The following is a 21,599-nucleotide window of genomic DNA, read 5'->3' on the forward strand; positions in this document are numbered from 1 at the left end:
TTTTGTTTTGTTTACATTAAGAGACAGGTTGTTTGCTCTGCACCAGACCATTAGTTGCTGCACCTCCTCTCTGAAAGCTGACTCATCATTCTTGCTGGTGAGACCCACCACAGTCGTGTCATCGGCGAACTTGATGATGTGGTTCAAGCTGTATGTTGCAGCACAGTCATGGGTCAGCAGAGTGAACAGCAGTGGACTGAACACACAGCCCTGGGGGGGCCCCCCGTGCTCAGTGTGATGGTGTTGGAGATGCTGCTCCGGATCCAGACTGACTGAGGTCTCCCAGTCAGGAAGTCTAGGATCCAGTTGCAGAGGGAGGTGTTCAGGTCCAGTAGGTTCAGCTTTCCAATCAGTTTCTGAGGGATGATTGTGTTGAATGCTGAACTGAAGTCTATGAACAGCATCCGAACGTACGTGTCTTTTTTGTCCAGGTGGAGGGTGATGGCAATGGCATCATCTGTTGAGTGGTTGGGATAGTACGCAAACTGCAGGGGGTCCTGTGAGGGGGGCAGCAGGGTCTTGATATGCCTCATGATGAGCCTCTCAAAACACTTCATGATGATGGATGTAAGTGCAACGGGACGGTAGTCATTTAGGCAGGACACTGAAGACTTCTTCGGTACAGGGATGATGGTGGTGGCCTTGAAGCGTGTTGGAATGGCACTGCTCAGGGAGATGTTGAAGATGTCAATGAGAACATCTGATAGCTGCACATCCTCTGAGCACTCTACCAGGAATATTGTCTGGTCCAGTTGTCTTCCGTGTATTGACCCTGCACAGGGTTCTTCTCACATCGGCCACGGTGAGACACAGCACCTGGTCATTTGTAGGAGGGGTGGACTTCCTCGCCGCCACATAATTTTCTGCCTCAAACCAGGCGTAGAAGTTATTCAGCGCATCTGGGAGGGAGGCATCACCTGCACAGTCAGGTGATGTTGTACTGTAATTGGTGATGTCCTGGATGTCTTTGCACATGTGCCACATGTCGCCGCTGTCCTAGAAGTGGCTGTGGATTAGCTGGGCAGTAAAGGGCGGTAACTTGCAGTAAAGGAAATAATTTGACCTCTAATATAAGCCTTAAAAGCATCCCAAAAATAAGACTAGAAGTCTCTTCTAGTGAATTCTCTTAAAAAAAAGAATAATTTATCTCTCCAAAAATTTTTAAAAATCTTTATCTGATACCAAAGTTGAATTAAAATGCCAGAATTTGTTTATTTGGGAGACACCCGGAAAATTTGAAGATAAAAACACAGCAGCATGATCTGAAACAGCAATTTCTTTATATTCACAGGATCAAACCAATGGAATCAATTGGCTATCAACAAAAAAAATCAAACTTGGAGTATGAATGAGGAACATGAGAAAAAAATGAGTACTCTTTATCTATTGGATGCAAAAATGCCAAATATCAACAATATCACATTTCATTAGAAAAATTGGATAAAGGAGGCAGACCTACTACAAGTCAATCATTTAGAAGAAGAATGATCTAAGACAGGATCTAAACAGCAGTTGAAGTCTTCTTCTAAAACCAAAGAATATAAACTTGTCTGATAAAAGCAAAAAAAAACTTTCAAAAAAGCCTGGATCATCTATATGCGGGGCATACAAATTAGCGAAAACCATTAATTTATTATATAATTTCCTTGGCACTATAACAAGACACCCATTGGTATCAGACACTACATTATGTTGAATGAACAAAACTGAATTGTCTATAAGAATCGAAACTCCTCTTGCCTTAGCCTGAAAGGAGGAATGGAAAGATACACCTTTCCAATGGCTGAAAAGACATAAGTTATCACATTTATGAACACGAGTTTCTTGTAAAAAAATAATTGAGACATTCAATTTTTTAATATAATTAAATATCTTATTACATTTCACAGGATGGTTTAATCCTTTCACATTAAAACTAAGTAAATTAATTGCATGATCCATTTTAAATATTACTTAAAAGAGAGGTTAGAATAAAAAATGCAGGAATATATATTATATCCAAACACAGAGCTTTAAGATAAAGTAACTAAGCAACAAATGAAGCTAAGAGAACTAAACAGCTGATAGAAAAAAAGAAAACCACCCCCCGCCCCCCCACCCAAAGAGAGAAAGTCGACCAAAGGACATTCGACAGCTAAATCTATCATTCCTACCCAAAACAAACTATTGGCTGAGCGCCAAAAAACTTTCATCATTCCAACAAGACATAACAAAAGTCAAAGCAAAATTAAACATATAAAAAAGTCATAGAAAATTATAGTATAAAAATTAGAAAGACATATGAAAGTTCAAAACATATTAGCTTAGAAAGTATTAACTCAAAGAAAACTTACTAATATTAAATCCTAAATTTTCTAAACAAGGGAATAAAAGTACAAAAAAAATTAGATACCAAGGTATACCAAAAGTAAAAATACAATTGTTCATAAAAGAAAGTAATGAAAAATTAGACTGTTGATTCTAAAAAAAGGATCCATCAGGCAGATGCAACATAAGTTTGTGTAAAGGACTATTGAACAGTTAAATTGATTCAGCACTCAATAAATCCTGCACCTTTTGAGTCGACTAGAACCATCTCTGAGAGCCATTTTTTAAAATGATTCTAAGACAAGCAGGGTAACAAAGAGAGGGTTTAAAACCTTTATTATACAGCTCTGACATGACTTTTTAAAACTTGAATTCAAACATTTAACACCTCGAGTGAAAAATCTTCCACAATTCTGAACTTCTGGTCTTCATAATCAATCATACCTTTCCGACGAGATTCACAAATTAAAAGTTCCTTTGTTTGAAAATTGTATAGGCAAATTATCACTGAATGGGGTTGTCCTTCTGGAGGAGGTCTTGGTACAGGCAATCTGTGAGCTCAGTCTATTTTAGGTGGAGATTTTAAAATATTCAGAAATAATTTAGCCAAAATGTCTGCAAAAAGTTCCAAAGGCTAATTGCCTTCCAATGACTCTTTAAAACCAAGAATACGTAAATTATTTATTCTGTTTCTATTTTCTAAGTCAAGAATCTTCTGTCTTAATGTTTCATTAACCTTTAACTGTTTTTCACAGATCTGTTCCAGGTCATCAATCTTCGCGTTGAACATTGTCAAAGTGTCTTCGTTCTCTTTTATCCATTTATCGTGTTCACTTAAAGTCTTTTGAATAGAAACTAATCTTACATCCATTCATTTAAATTCAGTGTTGAGTTGCTGGAACTCCTCTGGAAGTTCATTTTTATGCTTCTAAAGTATCTCCATAATAGCTTCCAAAGTTACTGGAGGGTCCTCTTCTTTTTTAGTAACTTTAGAGCAATTCATCATAGAACAATATTGCGTTTAAAAGTAAGTTTTCAAAACAAGTTGGAAGCAGTAAATTAAAAAGAGTAAGAGCACCTATAAAAGCACTGTTACTTCATCAACAGCCATGAGTAGTCTGACTCCCTTATCACTTTGACCTCCCCTCTCCTCTCTGCTTCCCAAACACCTCTCAGTCCCCTCAATTCCTCATCACTCTTAACTCCCCTTTCCTCCCTCATTACCCAACACCTCACAGTCCCCTCACTCCCTCATCACTCTGACCTCCCATCTCCTCTCTGGTTCCCCAGTTTCTTCATGCCCGAAGTGACATCTCTCCTCCATTTCACTCTGTTGCAGATCATTGTGTGTTCTGGTCACAACAGCCTTTACCCTGATCTTCTGATTCCTACTAGAATGGCCTTCTCAACTGAACTCCTCCTTCCCAGTCTTTACTGCACAAATTTGATCTTAGATCTTACAAATCATGGAATGGCTGTTTGGATGTGCTTCTTTTTACATAATATTTCAATGATTTGGATGACAGCACTGATGGCTTTGTGGCCAAGTTTATGGATGGCAGATGGAATACAGTGTTGGGATTGAAATGACCATGCACTTTGGTAGAAGCAATAAAAACATATAATATTTTCAAAATAGGGAGAAAATTTAAAATCCAATGTGCAAAGGGATGTCCTCGTGTAGGATTCCCTAAAGATTAATTTGCAAGTTGAGTTTGTGGTGAGGAAGGCAAATGCAGTGGCAGTATTCTTTTTGAGACCTGGAATATAAAAGTAAGGATGTATTGTTGAGACTTTATAAAGGCTTGATGAGACTGCACTTGAAGTTTTGTGGGGAGTTTTGTGCCCCTTATTTAAGAAAGGTTGTGCTGTTGTTGGAGAGGGTTCAGAGGAGGTTCACGAGAATGACTCTGGGATTGAAAAGTTTATCATATGAGGAACAATTGGAAACTGTGGGCCCTTACTCTCTAGGATTTAGAAGAATGAAGGGATTTCATTGAAACATATTGAATATTGAGGCCTCGATAGAGTGGTTGTGGATAGGATGTTTTCGACAGTGGAGTCTAGGACTAAAGGGCACAGCTTCATAATGGAGGGATGTCCATTTAGAATGGAGATTGGAGATGAAGAGGAATTTCTTTAGCCAGAGGGAGGTGAATCTGTGGATTTTTTGGCACAGGGTTATTGATTAGTCAGGGCAAGAAAGATTATGTAGAGAATGCTGGAGAATGGGGTTTAGAGGGAAAAACTGATGAACCATCATGAATTGGAGGATAGACTTGATGGGCTAAATTGCCCTCATTCTGCTCCTATCTCATATGGTCTTCATGGACCTTTGGATCTGCACACCAAGGTACCTCTCAGGGACCCTGCCTTTCAAGGTGTCATTAGTACCCTGGAATGCATCATCTCACACAGGATTCAACTCCACCTGCACACTGAGGCCTCTGCTCTGCATGTTGTCAGTAACTCTATCAGTCTGTCACTTTAAAGTGCCCCATGCCCACAGACCCATGGTCACCCAAACCTGCCTCTGACTCCTCCTGTATGTGTTGGACATGATCCTGTTTTGTCTGGAGGTCACACCTCTCTCCCCCTCTCTCCACTCTGTAGCTAAGCACAGCTTGACCACGGTGCTTCTTGCTGTGTTGGTGCCGCTCGCGGTCCTAATCCCCATCGTTTTCACCATCGTGTGGGTTCTGAAGAAGAAGAGGATGATATTCAAACGCACAAGTGCGACGGCTCCCTGTGCTCCAGCGGGTGCAGCGAGGTATGAAGCTCACAGTCTGGAACTGTCCGGTTCTGAGCAGAATGGCACGTGGACAGCATTCTGGCTCAGGAGTGGGACTGGCACTTGGATAGATGGGGGGGTGGGGAAGGGAGCAGGACTTGGAGCGAGACCAGGCGTGGGACAGAAGGGATAGGAACAGGGATTTAGGGGCTGGGAGAGTTGTGGGGAACAAGGATGTGGAGAGGGTTGGCATCAGGACCTGGGGGTGCCAGGGAAAGGACAAAGAGCAAGGGAACAAAGCCAGATCTGCAGAAAGGCCAATGCAAAGACGAGGGCAAGGGGAATTGGATCAGGGCTTGCTTCATTGGGAAATGGAGCATGATTTTGTTCCATTTGTTAAGAACATGATTGGTCCAACCTTGTGGTGTCCACCTTGAAATCGTCCCATCACTCTGCCTCCACACATTTCCAGGGAGGAGAGAATTCACCTCAGGAAAATTTCTCATCTTGCTCTGATAGGTGAATCATCCTTCTGAAACTGTCCTCTCAGCAACAATCCTCCCCAACCCGTCAGTCCATCAGGATCTGAAGTTTCAGTAAAGTCAGCTTACATTTTCCTAAACTTCAGCAAAACTATCAGAGCTTGCAAAGGCTTCAGGACCATCTGGTAAAATGGGCTGTCAAATGGCAGATGGAATTTAATGCAGACAAGTGTGAGGTGGTGTACTTTGGGAGGACCAACCAAAGGAGGTCTTACAGTAGATTACAGAGGAGTACAGCAGAGCAGAAGGATATGTAAATACGGATCCATAATTCCTTGAAGGTGGCGAAATAGGTAGATAGGGTCATAAAGAAAGCTTTTGGTACATTGACCTTCATAGATCAATGTATTGAGTACAGGAAATGGGATGTTATTTTGAAAATGTATGAGATGTTGGTGAAATCTAATCTGGAGTATTGTGTGCTGTTTTGGTCAACTACCTATAGGAAAGATGTAAATAAGATTAAAAGAGTGCAGAGAAAATTTACAGGGTCATTGCCGGGACTTGAGAACCTGAGTCATGTGGAAAAGTTAGAAACATAGAAACATAGAAAACCTACAGCACAATACAGGCCCTTCAGCCTACAAAGCTGTGCCGAACATGTCCTTACCTTAGGAATTACCCAGGGTTACCCATAGCCCTCTATTTTTCTTAAGCTCCATGTACCTATCCAGGAGTCTCTTAAAAGACCCTATTGTATCTTCCTCCACCACCGTCACCAGCAGCCCATTCCACACACTCACCACTCTCTGAGTAAAAAACTTACCCCTGGCATCTCCTCTGTACCTACTTCCAAGCACCTTAAAACTGTCCCCTCTCATGCTAGCCATTTCAGCCCTGGGAACAAGCCTTTGACTATCCACACGATCAATGCTTCTGATCAGGTTAGGACTTTATTCCCTGGAGTGTAGGAGAATGAAGGGAGATTTGATAGGTATACAAAATTATGAGGGGTGCAGTTAGGATAAATGTAAGCACGTTTTCTCCACTAAGGTTGGATGAGACTAGAACTAGGGATTATGGGTTAAGGGTGAAAGGTGAAATGTGAAATATTTAAGAGGAACCTGAGGACGGGCTTCTTTACTCAGAGAGTGGTGAGAGTGAGGAATGAGCTGCCACCACAAGTGGTTGATGCTGGTTTCAATACTTAAGAGAAATTTGGATATGTACATGGATGGGGGCATATAGAGGGCCATGGTCCAGGTGCAGGTCAATAGGACGAGGCAAAATAATGGTTTAGCACAGACTAGATGGGACAAAGGGCCTGTTTCTGTGCTGTAGTATTCAAACTCTATATGAATTGGCTTGTTCAGCTATCTTCCCAGAAGCAGGAACATCCCTGTGACCCTTCTCCAACCAGAGACCAAAACTGTCCACACTTCGTACTCCAGGTGTGGTCTCAACATTCGGTGAAGTTGCTACAGAGCCATCAAGTTGTTATTCTCTGTCCCCTCTATCAGGGGCCGATGTTCCACCTCCCATCCTTGTTACCTGCTGTTCCTGCATGCTGACCCCTAGAACCTCAGGTCCCTTTTCATCCTTCTTTTCCATGTTATCTCCATATCCAATCCTTATCAAGCATCTTGACCATAAGACTTAAGAGCAGAATTAGGCCATTCAACCCATTGAGTCTGCTCCACCATTCCATCACGGCTGATTTATTGACCGGATCTTCCCCATTCTTCTGCCTTCTCCCAGTAAGCTTTGATACCCTGATTAATCAAGAACCTATCAACTTCTGCCTTAAATATATTCAATGACTTTGCCTCCACAGCCATCTGTAGCATTGAATTTCACAGATTCACTACTCACTATTCTGAGGCTGTGCCCTCTGCTCCTAGATTCTCCCATTGTTGAAAACATCCTCTCCACGTCCACTCTAACAAGGCCTTTTAATATTCAATAGGTTTTAATGAGATCTCCCCTCATTCTTCCAAAATCTAGTGAGTTCAGTTCCAGAGCCCTTGAAAACTCCTCATACATTTCTTGACCTGAAATGTTGACTGTCCATTTCCTTCCATAGATGCTGCCTGAGCCATTGAGTTCCTGCATTGCCTTGTTTGATGTCCAGTCACACCATCTTGCTGACTGATTCTTAAAGCTACAAATGCCCAATCCATTTTGATAGGGACTGTCTACAACACTACCTTGTAAATCCTCATACGAGCCTCGCTCCTAGTCACCACCCTCTTTTCCCTCACCAATCACCAATTCTACAAACTCCTGCGTCTACCTGCTTCCTGCAACTCTCTTGCCTTCATGAATCACAGTGTCCAATATATGACGTGATCAATGTACTTCATTCTATTTACCAAATATTGAAAGGCCTAGATAGAGTGGATGTGGAGAGAATGTTTCCTATAGTGGGAATTCTTGACCAGAGGACACAGCCTCAGAGTAGAACTGAGATAAGAAGGAATTTCTTTAACAACAGGGTGGTGAATCTGTGGAATTCATTGCTTCTGTGGAGGCCAAGTCATTGGGTATATGTAGAGTACAGGTTGATTAGTCAAGGTTCAAAGGTTACAGGAAGGAGGCAGGAGAATGGGATTGACAGGGATGATAATCAGCCATGATAAAAATGGCAGCAGGAATTGGTGGGCTGAATAGCCAAATTCTGCTCCTATGACAGATGGTCTTGAGGTCAATCAGATTTGCTGCACATGGAGCTCACAGATTCACCAGTCCCGGACTCCAGGCAGCTATGTCCACCTCATTGCACGATTAGCCATGAAATTAAAGGCTTACCTTCACCACATTCATTCACAGCTACTTGAAACTACACAATGTGAAAATATATTCACATTGAACGTAAATGAATACAACAGGTCAGCGCTGGGGCACAGGGAACAGGGCTGAGGTTTACCGGCAATGGATGAATGGATGTTGGGCTCAGATAGGGAGGAGTGGATGACTCTTTCTAATGGCAGAGGGACAGGGCGGGGGTGTAGATTGAAACCCAATGGGTGGAGTTGAGGAAAGATAAATTCACTAGTTTTAGGATGGTTTCACCAGAGCTGGGGACAGGGAGGGCCTTCACCTAGAGCACAGCATTTACTATGCTAAATCGGACGAGTAATCTCCACCATCAGTGACTGAAACATTTCCTTCTCAGGTCTTCGGAGAGCACATTTGTATTTGTGCCTGACACCCAGTCCATTCAAAACCAGAGGTAACATGTCAAATTTTCTCATATCGATTTCCCCGTCCACCCGTCTCTCTCTGGACTCCCCGTTCACCCGTCTGTCTCCGGACTCTCCATCCACCCGTCTGTCTCCGGTCTCCCGGTCAACCCGTCTTCTCCGGTCTCTCTGTCCACCCATTTGTCTCCAGACTCCCCGTCCACTCGTCTGTCTCCGGAATTTGTGCCACCCATCTGTCTCTGGACTCTCCACCCACCTGTCTGTCTCCGGACTCCCTGTCCACCCGTCTGTTTCCGGAATCCGTGGCCACCCATCTGTCTCCAGACTCTCCGTCCACCCATCTTCTCCGGTCTCTCTGTCCACACATTTGTCTCTGGACTCCCTGTCCACCTGTCTGTCTCCAGACTCCCTGTAAACCCGTCTGTGTCCAGACTCCCCACCCACCCATCTGTCTCCAGTCTCCCCGTCCTCCCGTCTCTCTCCGGACTCCCCGTTCACCCATCTGTCTCCGGTCTCCCCGTCCACCCACCTTCTCCGGTCTCTCTGTCCACCCATTTGTCTCCAGACTCCCCATCCACCCATCTGTGTCCAGACTCCCTGCCCACCCGTCTGTCTCCGGTCTCCCCGTCCACTCATCTGTCTCAGGACTCCCCGCACACCCATCTGTCTTCGGTCTCTCTGTCCACCCGTCTGTCTCTGGACCCTCCTTCCACCTGTGCGTCTCTGTATTCAGCTGATCACCTTGGCGACTGCCTCCAGTTCCAGCATAATTCCACCATGAACTCCCATTCCCCTCAGACCCTCGAATCTGTCCCTCCATTGCTCTTGCATGTTGGCCAACAACTGCCATATCTGACATTTGAATTGAATTGATTTTATTTCATATAGATAAGGAGTAACAAACTTTATGTTACGTTTCTCTCTGAATGTGCAAAGTGCAATCATAGTAACTTAGAATAAATAGAACAGTCAATGTAACATAGAAATACACTCAATTCAGTGTGAGTTAATCAGTCTGATGGTCTGGTGGAAGAAGCTGTCCAGCACCTGTTGGTCCTGGTTTTTATGCTGCGGTACCATATCCTGGATGGTAGCAGCTGGATTAGATTGTGGTTGGGTGATTCGGGTCCCCAATGATCCTTTGGTCCCTTTTATCACATCTGTCCTTGTAAATGTCCTGAATCATGGGAATTTCACAACTACAGATGCGCTGGGCTGTCCGCACCACTTTCTGCAGAACCCTGCGAACGAGGGAAGTACAGTTGGATTGAATGATCTTTATTGTCATTACAAACAGGTACACTGAAACTCTGTTTAGCTTCCTCTCAGGCAATTAAATAAAGCAGTAGTTAAAAACAAGACAGTAATTTTTAAAAAACAGTATTAAATAGATAAGTAGCAGACAATAAGTTGCAACAGCACCAGAATGTCACAGTTCCCAGACCAGGCAGTGATGCAGCCAGTCAGGATGCTCTCAATTGTGCCCCTGCAGGAAGTTCTCAGGATTTGGGGGACCATACCAAACTTCCTCAAACGCTTGAGGTGAAAGAGGCACTGTTGTGCCTTTTCCATCGCACAGTTGGTGTGTACAGACCATGTGAGGTCCTCGGTGATGTGGATGCTGGGGACCTTAAAGCTGTTTACCCTCTCAACCCCAGATCCATTGATGTCAATAGGGATTAGCCTATCTCCATTCTGCCTGTAATCCACAACCAGCTCCTTTGTTTTAGCGACATTGAGGGAGAGGTTGTTTTCTTGAGGGAGAGATGACTTCTTCCCTGTAGGCCACCTCATTATTGTTTGAGATAAGTCAATTAATGTAGTGTCGTCAGCAAATTTAGTTAGTAGATTGGAGCTGTGGGTGGCGACACAATCATGGGTATACAGGGAGTAAAGGAGGGGACTCAGTACACAGCCCTGAGGAGCTCCTGTATTGAGAGTCAGAGGGGTGGAGTTGAGGGAGCCCACTCTTACCACCTGCTGGCAATCTGACAGGAAGTCCAGGATCCAACTGCACAAGGCAGAATCAAGGCCGAGGTTTCTGAGTTTCCTGTCGAGCCTGAAGGGAATTACGGTGTAGAATGCTGAACTGTAGTCCAACAAAAGTATTCTTACATAAGCATCCTTCTTCTCCAGATGTGTAAGGACAGTATGCAGAGCAGTGGCTATTGAATCATCTGTCGATCAGTTGTGTCGTTCGGTGAACTGTAGAGGGGTAAAGCTTGGGCGTAGCAAGCTGCAGATGTGGTCCTTGACCAACCTCTCAAAGCATTTGCTTATTATTAAGCTGAATGCGATAGGACACCAGTCATTCAAGCATGTTGCCTAGGTCTTTATCGGTACAGGGACAATGGTGGATAATTTGAAGCAGGAGGGCACTTTACACTAGGAGAGGGAGAGATTAAAAATGTCAGTAAGCACACCTGCCACATCCAAAGTACTTGCCCTGGGATGCCGTCCGGTCCCACAGCTTTGCGACTGTCTACTCATTGGAAACACCTGCGTACCTCAGCTTGGAGGCGGCCTGAGTGGTGGCCTTCCTCGGACCACGGACCACGGACCACGAACAAAACCACCCAGAGAAACAAAACCACCCAGAGAAACAGAACCACCCAGAGAAACAAAACCACCCAGAGAAACAGAACCACCCAGAGAAACAGAACCACCCAGAGAAACAAAACCACCCAGAGAAACAGAACCACCCAGAGAAACAAAACCACCCAGAGAAACAGAACCACCCAGAGAAACAGAACCACCCAGAGAAACAGAACCTCCCAGAGAAACAAAACCACCCAGAGAAACAGAACCACCCAGAGAAACAAAACCACCCAGAGAAACAGAACCTCCCAGAGAAACAAAACCACCCAGAGAAACAAAACCACCCAGAGAAACAGAACCACCCAGAGAAACAAAACCACCCAGAGAAACAGAACCTCCCAGAGAAACAAAACCACCCAGAGAAACAAAACCACCCAGAGAAACAGAACCACCCAGAGAAACAAAACCACCCAGAGAAACAAAACCACCCAGAGAAACAGAACCACCCAGAGAAACAAAACCACCCAGAGAAACAAAACCCCGACAACACAGGCACCTGCGTACCTCAGCTTGGAGGCAGCCTGAGTGGTGGCCTTCCTCGGAACACGGACAAAACCACCCAGAGAAACAGAACCACCCAGAGAAACCAAGCCCCGACAACACAGGCACTGAAAACCAAATGGGTGAAAACCTGGCAGGTGATGTAAACACAATCTTTCAGAGTTGTCTTCATCCCAGGACCTTACACCTGGACTGGAAAAATGAACGTGGCAGGCCACTTTTGAACGGCGAAGAGAGGGAATACAGGAATATGGGCCAATTCGCCAAATAAGTCATTAGGAATATCGTCATTGAGTTGTACAGCATGGGACAAGCCCTTCAGCTCATCAATGACAACCAAGATCCCCATCTAAACTATGCCATGTATATGTATTTGCCACATTCCTCTCTAACCCTTTCTGATTCATGTACCTGTCTAAATGTCTTTTAACTGTTGTATCGGCCTTTGGGGTCCCACATTCCTACTGCTGTCTCCTTTCAGCCTCTGCCCTACACTGGGAAGCCCATCTACTATTTGTAATATGATATACTTTTGCGATCACCCCTCTGCTTTGTTGCTCCAGGAAAATCCTTGCCAGCTGATCCGATCTCTTTGTAACCCCAGACCTACATTCCAGTCAACACCCCAGTAAGTCTTTTCTCCACCCTATTTCTCCCATACACTTCCTGTGGTGCAGTAACCAGAACTGTGCACAAAGTCCCCAAGTGTGAGCTGACATCTATATTGTGCTAAGTGCTGAATTCTGCACTGTGAAGGCAGGCAAGCTGAACACCCACCTGCACTGCCTGTGCCTCCATTTCCAGAGAGCTAAGTACTCAAACCCCAAGGTCACTCTGTATGTCAATGCCTCTAAGCTCCTTGCATTTACTGTGATGCCCAAAGGAGTGCTGCTGCAAGAAAGCAACATCGATCATCAAGTTCCCCCACCACCCAGGCCATCTTCTCTTAAACTGCTGCCATCGGGAAAGAGGGGCTCAGGAATAGTTGCTACCCCTCAGCCATCAGGCCCTTGAACCAGAGGGCATAACTTCACTGATTTCAGCATCTGATTCCACAACCTATGGACTCACTTTCAAGGACTCTACAACTCAAGTTCTCAGTATTATTTATTTATTGTATTTGACTAGTTTGTTATCTGTTGACCATTGATTGTTTGTCTGTGTGCGGTATTTCATCGATTCTATCGAGTATCTTTGCATTTACCATGAAAGCCTGAAAGAAAATGAATCTCAGTATAGGATCCGGTGACATTTATGTACTTTGAACTTTGAAAATGCATCACGGTCTATGTGCTGGTATCTCTCTGCACTAAGTTAATGTTTCTGGAAAATGACATTGAACATTCAGAGAGTTTGTTGTGATTCATTCCATTTAGACCTCACCTTGCTGGCCATGCAGGGATACAGATTTCACCACCCAGTGCCAACTTGTGACAGAAAGAGACGGTGAGTGAACGTACATACAGAGCACTCTCACTCAGATCCATCATCCCTGAACACAGCCTTGCTAAGACTTCAGGCATGCAGACTCTGTCCTCAGCCTCACACCACCCCTATCACCCCCCTTCACCAGCAGACACTGTCCTCAGTCTCACACCATCCCTATCACCCCCCTTCACCAGCAGACACTGTCCTCAGTCTCACACCACCCCTATCACCCCCCATCACCAGCAGACACTGTCCTCAGTCTCACACCACCCCTATCACCCCCCATCACCAGCAGACACTGTCCTCAGTCTCACACCACCCCTATCACCCCCCATCACCAGCAGACACTGTCCTCAGTCTCACACCACCCCTATCACCCCCCATCACCAGCAGACACTGTCCTCAGACTCACACCACCCCTATCACCCCCCATCACCAGCAGACACTGTCCTCAGCCTCACACCACCCCTATCACCCCCCATCACCAGCAGACACTGTCCTCAGTCTCACACCACCCCTATCACCCCTCTTCACCAGCAGACTCTGTCCTCAGCCTCACACCACCCCTATCACCCCCCTTCACCAGCAGACACTGTCCTCAGTCTCACACCATCCCTATCACCCCCCATCACCAGCAGACACTGTCCTCAGTCTCACACCACCCCTATCACCCCCCATCACCAGCAGACACTGTCCTCAGTCTCACACCACCCCTATCACCCCCCATCACCAGCAGACACTGTCCTCAGACTCACACCACCCCTATCACCCCCCTTCACCAGCAGACTCTGTCCTCAGTCTCACACCACCCCTATCACCCTGCTTCACCAGCAGACACTGTCCTCAGTCTCACACCACCCCTATCACCCCCCTTCAGCAGCAGACACTGTCCTCAGTCTCACACCACCCCTATCACCCCCCATCACCAGCAGACACTGTCCTCAGCCTCACACCACCCCTATCACCCCCCATCACCAGCAGACACTGTCCTCAGTCTCACACCACCCCTATCACCCCCCATCACCAGCAGACACTGTCCTCAGCCTCACACCATCCCTATCACCCCGCTTCACCAGCAGACTCTGTCCTCAGTCTCACACCATCCCTATCACCCCCCATCACCAGCAGACACTGTCCTCAGCCTCACACCACCCCTATCACCCCCCATCACCAGCAGACACTGTCCTCAGCCTCACACCACCCCTATCACACACACTCCCCATCAGCTGCTGGGAAGTCTTGTCACTGACTGAGATTTCTCCAGCAGACTCTGAGCCCTCAGCCTCACACCATGGCTGGAACTACTTACTGGAGCTTTTTGAGGATATAACGAACACAGTGGATAGAGGGGATCAGATGGACCTTATTTACCAGGATTTCCAGAAGGAGTTTGATACAGTACCACATAAAAGACATCCATAAGATAAGGGTACATAGAGTTGGGGTGAGGTATTAGCATGGATAGAGGATTGGTTAACTAATAGAAAGCAGAGAGTTGGGATACATGGTGGTTAATGTGGTTGGGAATCAGTGGTGAGCGGTGAGCCGCAGGGGTCAGTGTGGGGCCCACAACTGTTCATGATATACATTAATGATCTGGAAGAGGGGACCGAGTGTAGTGTATCAAAGTTTGCTGTTGATACTAAATCGATTGGAAAAGCAAACTGTGTGAAAGATACAGAGTGTCTGCCGAGAGATATAGATAGGCTAAGTGAGTGGGCAAGGGTCTGGCAGATGGAGTAGAATGTTGGTAAATGTGATGTCATCCACTTTGGGAGGAAAAATGGAAGAGCAGATTATTATTTAAATGGTAAAAAATGCAGCATGCTGCTGAGCAGAGGGACTTGGGAGTGCTTGTGCACGAATCACAAAAGGTTGGTTTGCAGGTGCAGCAGGTTATCAAGAAGGCAAATGCAATGTTGGCCGTCATTACTGGAGGGATTGAATTTAAGAGCAAGGAGGTTATGCTGCAACTATACAGGGTACTGGTGAGGCTGCACCTGGAGTACTGTGTGCAGTTCTGGTCTCCATATTTGAGGGAGGATATACTGGCTTTGGAGGCAGTGCAGAGGAGATTCACCAGGTTGTTTAGTCTATAAGGAGAGACTGAGTTCCCTAGGACTATACTTGCTGGAATGAAGAAGGATGAGAGGAGATCTCATAGAAACATATAAAATTATGAAAAGGAAAGATAATATAGAGGCAGGAAAGTTGTTACCACTGGTAGGTAAGACTAGAACTAGGAGACATAGCCTTAAGATTTGAGGGAGTAGATCTAGGACAGAGATAAGAAGGAAACTTTTCCCAAAGAGTTGTGAATCTGTGGAATTATCTGCCCAATGATGCAGTATTGGAGGCTCCTCAGTAAATATATTTAAGATAAGGTTAGTTAGATTTTTGCATGGTAGGGGGAATTAAGGGTTATGGGGAAAAGGCAGGTGGGTGGAAATGAGTCCATGGTCGGATTAGCCATGATCTTATTGAATGGTGGAGCAGGCTTGACGGGTTGAATGGTCTACTCCTGCTCCTGTTTCTTACGTTCTTACCCCACTGGCCAGCTGTAGGGAGCATTGACCTTTGTCACTCTCTGAGATATCAGCCGCAGACACGGAGTCTTACACTCCCCCCCCCCCCCCCCACCGCCTGGACACTGAGCCGTCAGACTCACACCACCCCGAGCTCCCCCTCCCCATCAGCTGCTGGGAAGCATCGGCCTGACTGAGATCTCACTGGCAGGGACTGAGCCCACAGCCCACCCCCCAACCTTCAGGCCTGGAGAGGAAGCCGGCAGGTGCTGCCTGACCTGCTGAGTTCCTCCAGCAAGTTGCATGTGGATGTTGCAGCATCTAGCAATCTCGTGTTTCCGATTTGCCATATGTATTTGGATAATGTTAGCAGCAGGATAGAAAGATTTAACAGCAGTGGAAAGAGATTGTCTGTCTGTATACTCATTATCGCTCATTGGAACTCTCTTCTCTCAACAGATTCAGACATCGACTGGATAACTACAGCAGCCTATTGATTGTACGACATCTGTGATCATAGCTTTTCAGCATGTTTACGTCCTGGAACATGTGGGGAGCAGTTGCTGATCAGAGCCCTGTTTAACTGATCACTTCCCCAGTGGGGCTGGAAAGGATGAGGGGGAGCGTACTGAGCAGCTGAAACTTTTCATGAAGTATCGATATATACTTAGCAATAATTGCTCTGCACATTGTAAAGAATAACACACCAAATGAATTTTGTGATTTTCTGTGGGATTATGAACAGCTAAACTATGGCCAACAGACTCACCAAACCATAAATATGTAATGTTAGCCAGAGCAGGTGTGAACGGCGTCACTGGTTGATGCTGAACTAATTAAACTATTAATTAAATATTCCACTAGACTAACCATTTCTGCTCACAGTGTCTATCTCCTCACACCCGTGTGCCCATCTAAATGTCTCTTAACAGCCTCTAATGCATCTGCCTCTGCTACCACCCCAGGCAGGACATTCCTGACACCCGCAATTCTGTGAAAACAAAAGTGCCCCTCACATCTCCTTTGAAATTACCCCCCTCTCACCTTAAAGGCATGCCCTCTAGTATTAGTCATTTTAACCCTGTGAGAAAGATATTTTCTGTCAACTCTATCTATGCCTATCAATCTTTTCAACCTCAATCTAATCTCCCCTCGGTCTCTGCTGCTCCAGAGAAAACAACCCAAGTTTGTCGAAACCCCCATTACAACACATGCCCTCTAATTCAGGCAGCATCCTGGTAAGTCTCTTCTGCACCCTCTCTAAAACCACGGCATCCTCCCTGTAATGCAATGACCAGAACTGTACACAATACATTAAATGCAGCATAACCAGAGTTTATAAAGCCATAAACCCATAAGATCGAGCAGAAGTAGGCCATTCGGACCTTTGAGTCTGTTTTGCAATTCAATCATGGGCTGATCCAATTCTTCCAGTCATCCCCACTCCCCTGCCTTCACTCCAAACCCTTTGATGCCCTGGCTAATCAAGAACCTATCTATCTCTGCCATAAGTGCACCCAATGACGGCCTCCACGGCCACTCATGACAATAAATTCCACAGATTTACCGCCCTCTGACTAAAGTAATTTCTCCGCTTGTCTGTTCTAAATGGACGTCCTTCAATCCTGAAGTCATGATCTTGTTCTGGACTCCCCTACCATGGGAAGTAACTTCGCCATATCTAATCTGTACAGGCCTTTTAACATTCAGATTGTTTCTATAAGATACCCCCTTATTCTCCTGAACTCCAGGGAATACAGCCCAAGAGCTGCCAGACATTCCTCATACGGTAACCCTTTCACTCCTGGAATCATTCTTGTGAATCTTCTCTGAACCCTCTTCAACGTCAGTGTATCTTTTCTAAAATAAGGAGCCCAAAACTGCACACATTACTCCAAGTGTTGTCTCACGAGTGCCTTATAGAGCCTCAACATCACATCCCTGCTCTTATATTCTATACTTCTAGAAATAAATGCCAACATTGTATTCCACTTCTTCACCATTGACTGAACCTGCAGGTTAACCTTTAGAGTATCTTGCACAAGGACTCCCAAGTCTCTTTGCATCTCTGCATTTTGAATTCTCTGTCCATCTAAATAATAGTCTGCCCATTTATTTCTTCCACCAAAGTGCATGACCATACACTTTCCAGCATTGTATTTCATTTCCCTCTTCTTTGCCCATTCCCCTAAACTATTCAAGTCTCTGTTTCCTCGACATCACCTCCTCCAGCCATCGTAATATCATCAGCAAACTTAGCCACATCTCCATGAATCCTATAGTCTAAATCATTGACATGCATCATAAAAAGCAGCGGTCCCAACACCGACCCCTGTGGAACTCCACTGGTAATGGCAGCCAGCCAGAATATTCCCTTTATTCCCACTTTCTGTTATCTGCCGATCAGCCAATGTTCCACCCATGCTAGTAACTTCCCTGTAATTCCATGGGCTCTTATATTGCTAAGCAGCCTCCTGTGCGCCACCTTGTCAAAGGCCTTCTGAAAATCCAAGGACACCACATCTACTGAATCTCCTTTGTCTACCCTGCTTGTAATTTCCTCAACATTTTGCAGTAGCTTAATCAGGATTTTCCTTTCAGGAAACCATGCTGGCTTTGGCCTATCTTGTCATGTGCTTCCAGGTATTCCATCATCTCATCCTTAACTATTGATTCCAACAACTTTCCCACTACTGATGTCAGGCTAACAGTTCTATAGTTTCCTTTCTGCTGCCTCCCATCCTTCTTAAATAGCGGAGTAACATTTGCAATTTTCCAGTCATCCGGTACAATGCCAGAATCTATCAATTCTTGAAAGATCATCATTAACGCCTCCACAATCTCTCCAGCTACTTCCTTCAGAACCTGACGGTGCATTCCATCATGTTTAGGAGATTTATCCACCCTCAGACCATTAAGCTTCCTGAGCACCTTCTCAGTCGTAATTTTCACTGCACATACTTCAGTTCCCTGACACTCTTGAATGTCCGGTAAACTAGAGATGTCTTCCACTGAGAAGACTGATGCAAAATACACTTTCAGTTCCTCTGCCATTTCTGCATCTGTCATTACAATATCCCCAGCGTCATTTTCTATTGGTCCTATATCTACCCTCAACTCTCTTTTACCCTTTATATACTTTAAAAAGCTTTTAGTATGTTCTTTGATATCAGTCAACAGCTTTCTTTCATAATACACCTTTTCCTTCCTAATGACTTTCTCAGTTTCCTTCTACAAGTTTTAAAAGCTTCCCAATCCTCTATCTTCCCACTAGCTTTGACTTCCTTGTATACCCGATCTTTTGTTTTTACTTTGGCTTTGTCTTCATCTGCCAGCCATATAGTGTCCTTCTTCCATTCCTAAATTTCTTCTCATTTGGATTACATCTGTCTCGCACTTCCCTCATTTTCGCAGAAACTCCAGCCATTGCTGCTCGGCTGTCCTTCCTGCTGGTGTCCCTTTCCAGTCAACTTTGGCCAGTTCCCCTCTCAGGCCGTTGCAATTTCCACTGAAATACCGACACATTGGAGTTTAGTTTCTCCTCAAATTTCAAAGTGAACTCAATCATATTGTGATCATTGTACCCTAAGGGTTCCTTAACCTTAAGCTCTCTTATCACCTCCAGATCATTACACAACATCAAATCCAGCACAGCCGATTCCCGACTGGGCTCAACAGCAAGCTGTTCTAAAAATCCATCCCTTAGACATCCTATAAATTCTCTCTCCTGAGGTTCAGTACTGGCCTGGTTTTCCCAATCTACTTTCATGTTAAAATCTCCAATGATTATCATGACATTGCCCTTCTGACACACCTTTTCTATCTCCTGCTGTAATTTGTAATCCACATCCCGGCTGCTGTTTGGAGGCCTGTATACAACTGCCATTAGGGTCCTTTTACCCTTGCCATTTCTTAACGCTACCCATAGAGACTCTACACCTTCCAATCCGATGTCATCCCTTTCTAATGATTTAATATTATTTCTTATACACAGGGCTACCCCACCCCTTCTGCCTACTAACCTATCTTTCCGATATGTAGATCCTTGGATGTTCAGCTCCCAATGGCAGCCATCCTTCAGCCAAGTTTCAGAGATGGCCATACTTTCCAATCTGTAGCTGAATTTCAAGATCATCCATTTTATTCCTTATGCTGCATGCATTCAAATATAGCACTCTCGTCCAGTATTTGTTGCTTTCTGTTTTAACTACACCATGCCTCTCTTGCCCTGTAACTCATCCCACTGCCTGTGATTAAGCCTCATCTCCTGCCTGTCATTTCTTTCATTTCTGTTGCACACTATCTTTGATTTATTTCTGTTTTCCCGTTCCTCAACCTTATCACTCAGATTCCCATCCCCCTGCCAAATTTGTTTAAACCCTCCCTAACAGCTCTATTAAACCTGCCTGCTAGGATATTGGACCCCTTTGGGTTCAGGTGTAACCCGTCCATTTTGTACAGGTCGTACCTCCCCCAGAAGAAGCCCCAATGATCCAGGAACCCAAAACCCTGCCCCCTACACCAGTCTCTCAGCCACACATTAATATGTCTGATCATGCTATTATTATACTCATTAGCATGTGGCACAGGCAGCAATCCTGAGGCTACTACCCTAGAGGTCCTGCTTTTCAGCTTCTTACCCAACTCCCTGAATTCTCTCTTCAGGACCTCCTCCCTTTTTCTAACTATGTCATTGGTACCAAAGTGTACCAAAACTTCTGGCTGTTCAGAATACTCTGCACCCGATCCGAGACATCCTGTACCCCGGCACCTGGGAGGCAACACACCATGTGGCTATCTCAATTAGGCACTCTGTTCCCCTCACTATGGAATCCCCTATGACTACCACATTCCTCATCTTCTCTCTCTTCTGCACCATGGAACTAGGCTCAGTGCCAGAGACCCCGTCACCATCGTCATCCTCTTTGAAGTCACCCCTCTCAAAAGCATCCAAAATGAGATAATGATTACTAAGGGGGATGGCCACAGGGCTGCTCTCTGCTGTCTGAGCTCTTCCCATCCCTTCCCTGACTGTCACCCACTTATCTAACTCCTGCAGCCTCGGGGTGACTAACTCCCTGTAACTCCTCTCTATTTCCTGTTCACCCTCCCTAATAAGCAGTAGGTCATCAAGCCACAGCTCCAGATCCCTAACACAGTCTCTCAGGAGCTGCATCTCAGTGCATCAGGGAGAGTGAAGATTCCCAGGATTCCCACATCTGACACCCAGAGCAAAGTACTAACCCTGTTTTCTATTCCTCAAAAAAAATGAAGTTTACCTACCCACCTACCTCACCGAAGCCCGAATGAGCTAAAGCCCTACCACTCTGCCTCAGACCACTCTGTTGATGGCCACTCCATTGATGACCACTCCACCTCAGACCACTCCGCCTCAGACCACTCCGTTGATGGCCACTCCATTGATGACCACTCCACCTCAGACCACTCCGTTGATGGCCATTGATGACCACTCCACCTCAGACCACTCTGTTGATGGCCACTCCATTGATGACCACTCCACCTCAGACCACTCCGTTGATGGCCACTCCACCTCAGACCACTCCATTGATGACCACTCCGTTGATGACCACTCCTTTTAAACCTGAACCTTCCCTGCTCTCCAACTCATGATTGGCCGCAAGATTACTTCCTGACTCTTTAACTCAATGCCTCAACTAATAAGGGCAAGCATACCATATTCCTCCTTAACCTGTGTAGCCACTTCCAGGGAGCTATGAACTTGGACTCCAAGATCACTCTGTCATCAACACTTGTCCTTAACAGTGTACTGTCTCTTTATGTTTGATCTCCCAAACAGCAACAC

At 45.3% G+C, this 21,599-nt stretch overlaps 1 protein-coding gene across 3 annotated transcripts in view; it reads left to right on the plus strand.

Moving 5' to 3' along the window:
- Window positions 1–16,630, plus strand: part of LOC132392013 (disintegrin and metalloproteinase domain-containing protein 12-like) — a 265,513-nt gene extending 248,883 nt beyond the window's left edge. For 2 of the 3 annotated variants that reach the window (XM_059965910.1, XM_059965911.1), the window contains exons 20-23: window positions 4,921–5,077; window positions 8,696–8,752; window positions 13,199–13,268; window positions 16,235–16,630. In XM_059965910.1, coding sequence (XP_059821893.1) covers window positions 4,921–5,077; window positions 8,696–8,752; window positions 13,199–13,256 — 272 coding nt within the window. In that variant the 3' untranslated portion in view covers window positions 13,257–13,268; window positions 16,235–16,630. The remainder of the gene's footprint in view (window positions 1–4,920; window positions 5,078–8,695; window positions 8,753–13,198; window positions 13,269–16,234) is intronic. The other variant, XM_059965912.1, reaches the window with a different exon arrangement.
- Window positions 16,631–21,599: the final 4,969 nt, after the last annotated feature.

This window comes from Hypanus sabinus, chromosome 3 (assembly GCF_030144855.1).
Source record: "Hypanus sabinus isolate sHypSab1 chromosome 3, sHypSab1.hap1, whole genome shotgun sequence".
Taxonomy (NCBI): Eukaryota; Metazoa; Chordata; class Chondrichthyes; order Myliobatiformes; family Dasyatidae; genus Hypanus; species Hypanus sabinus.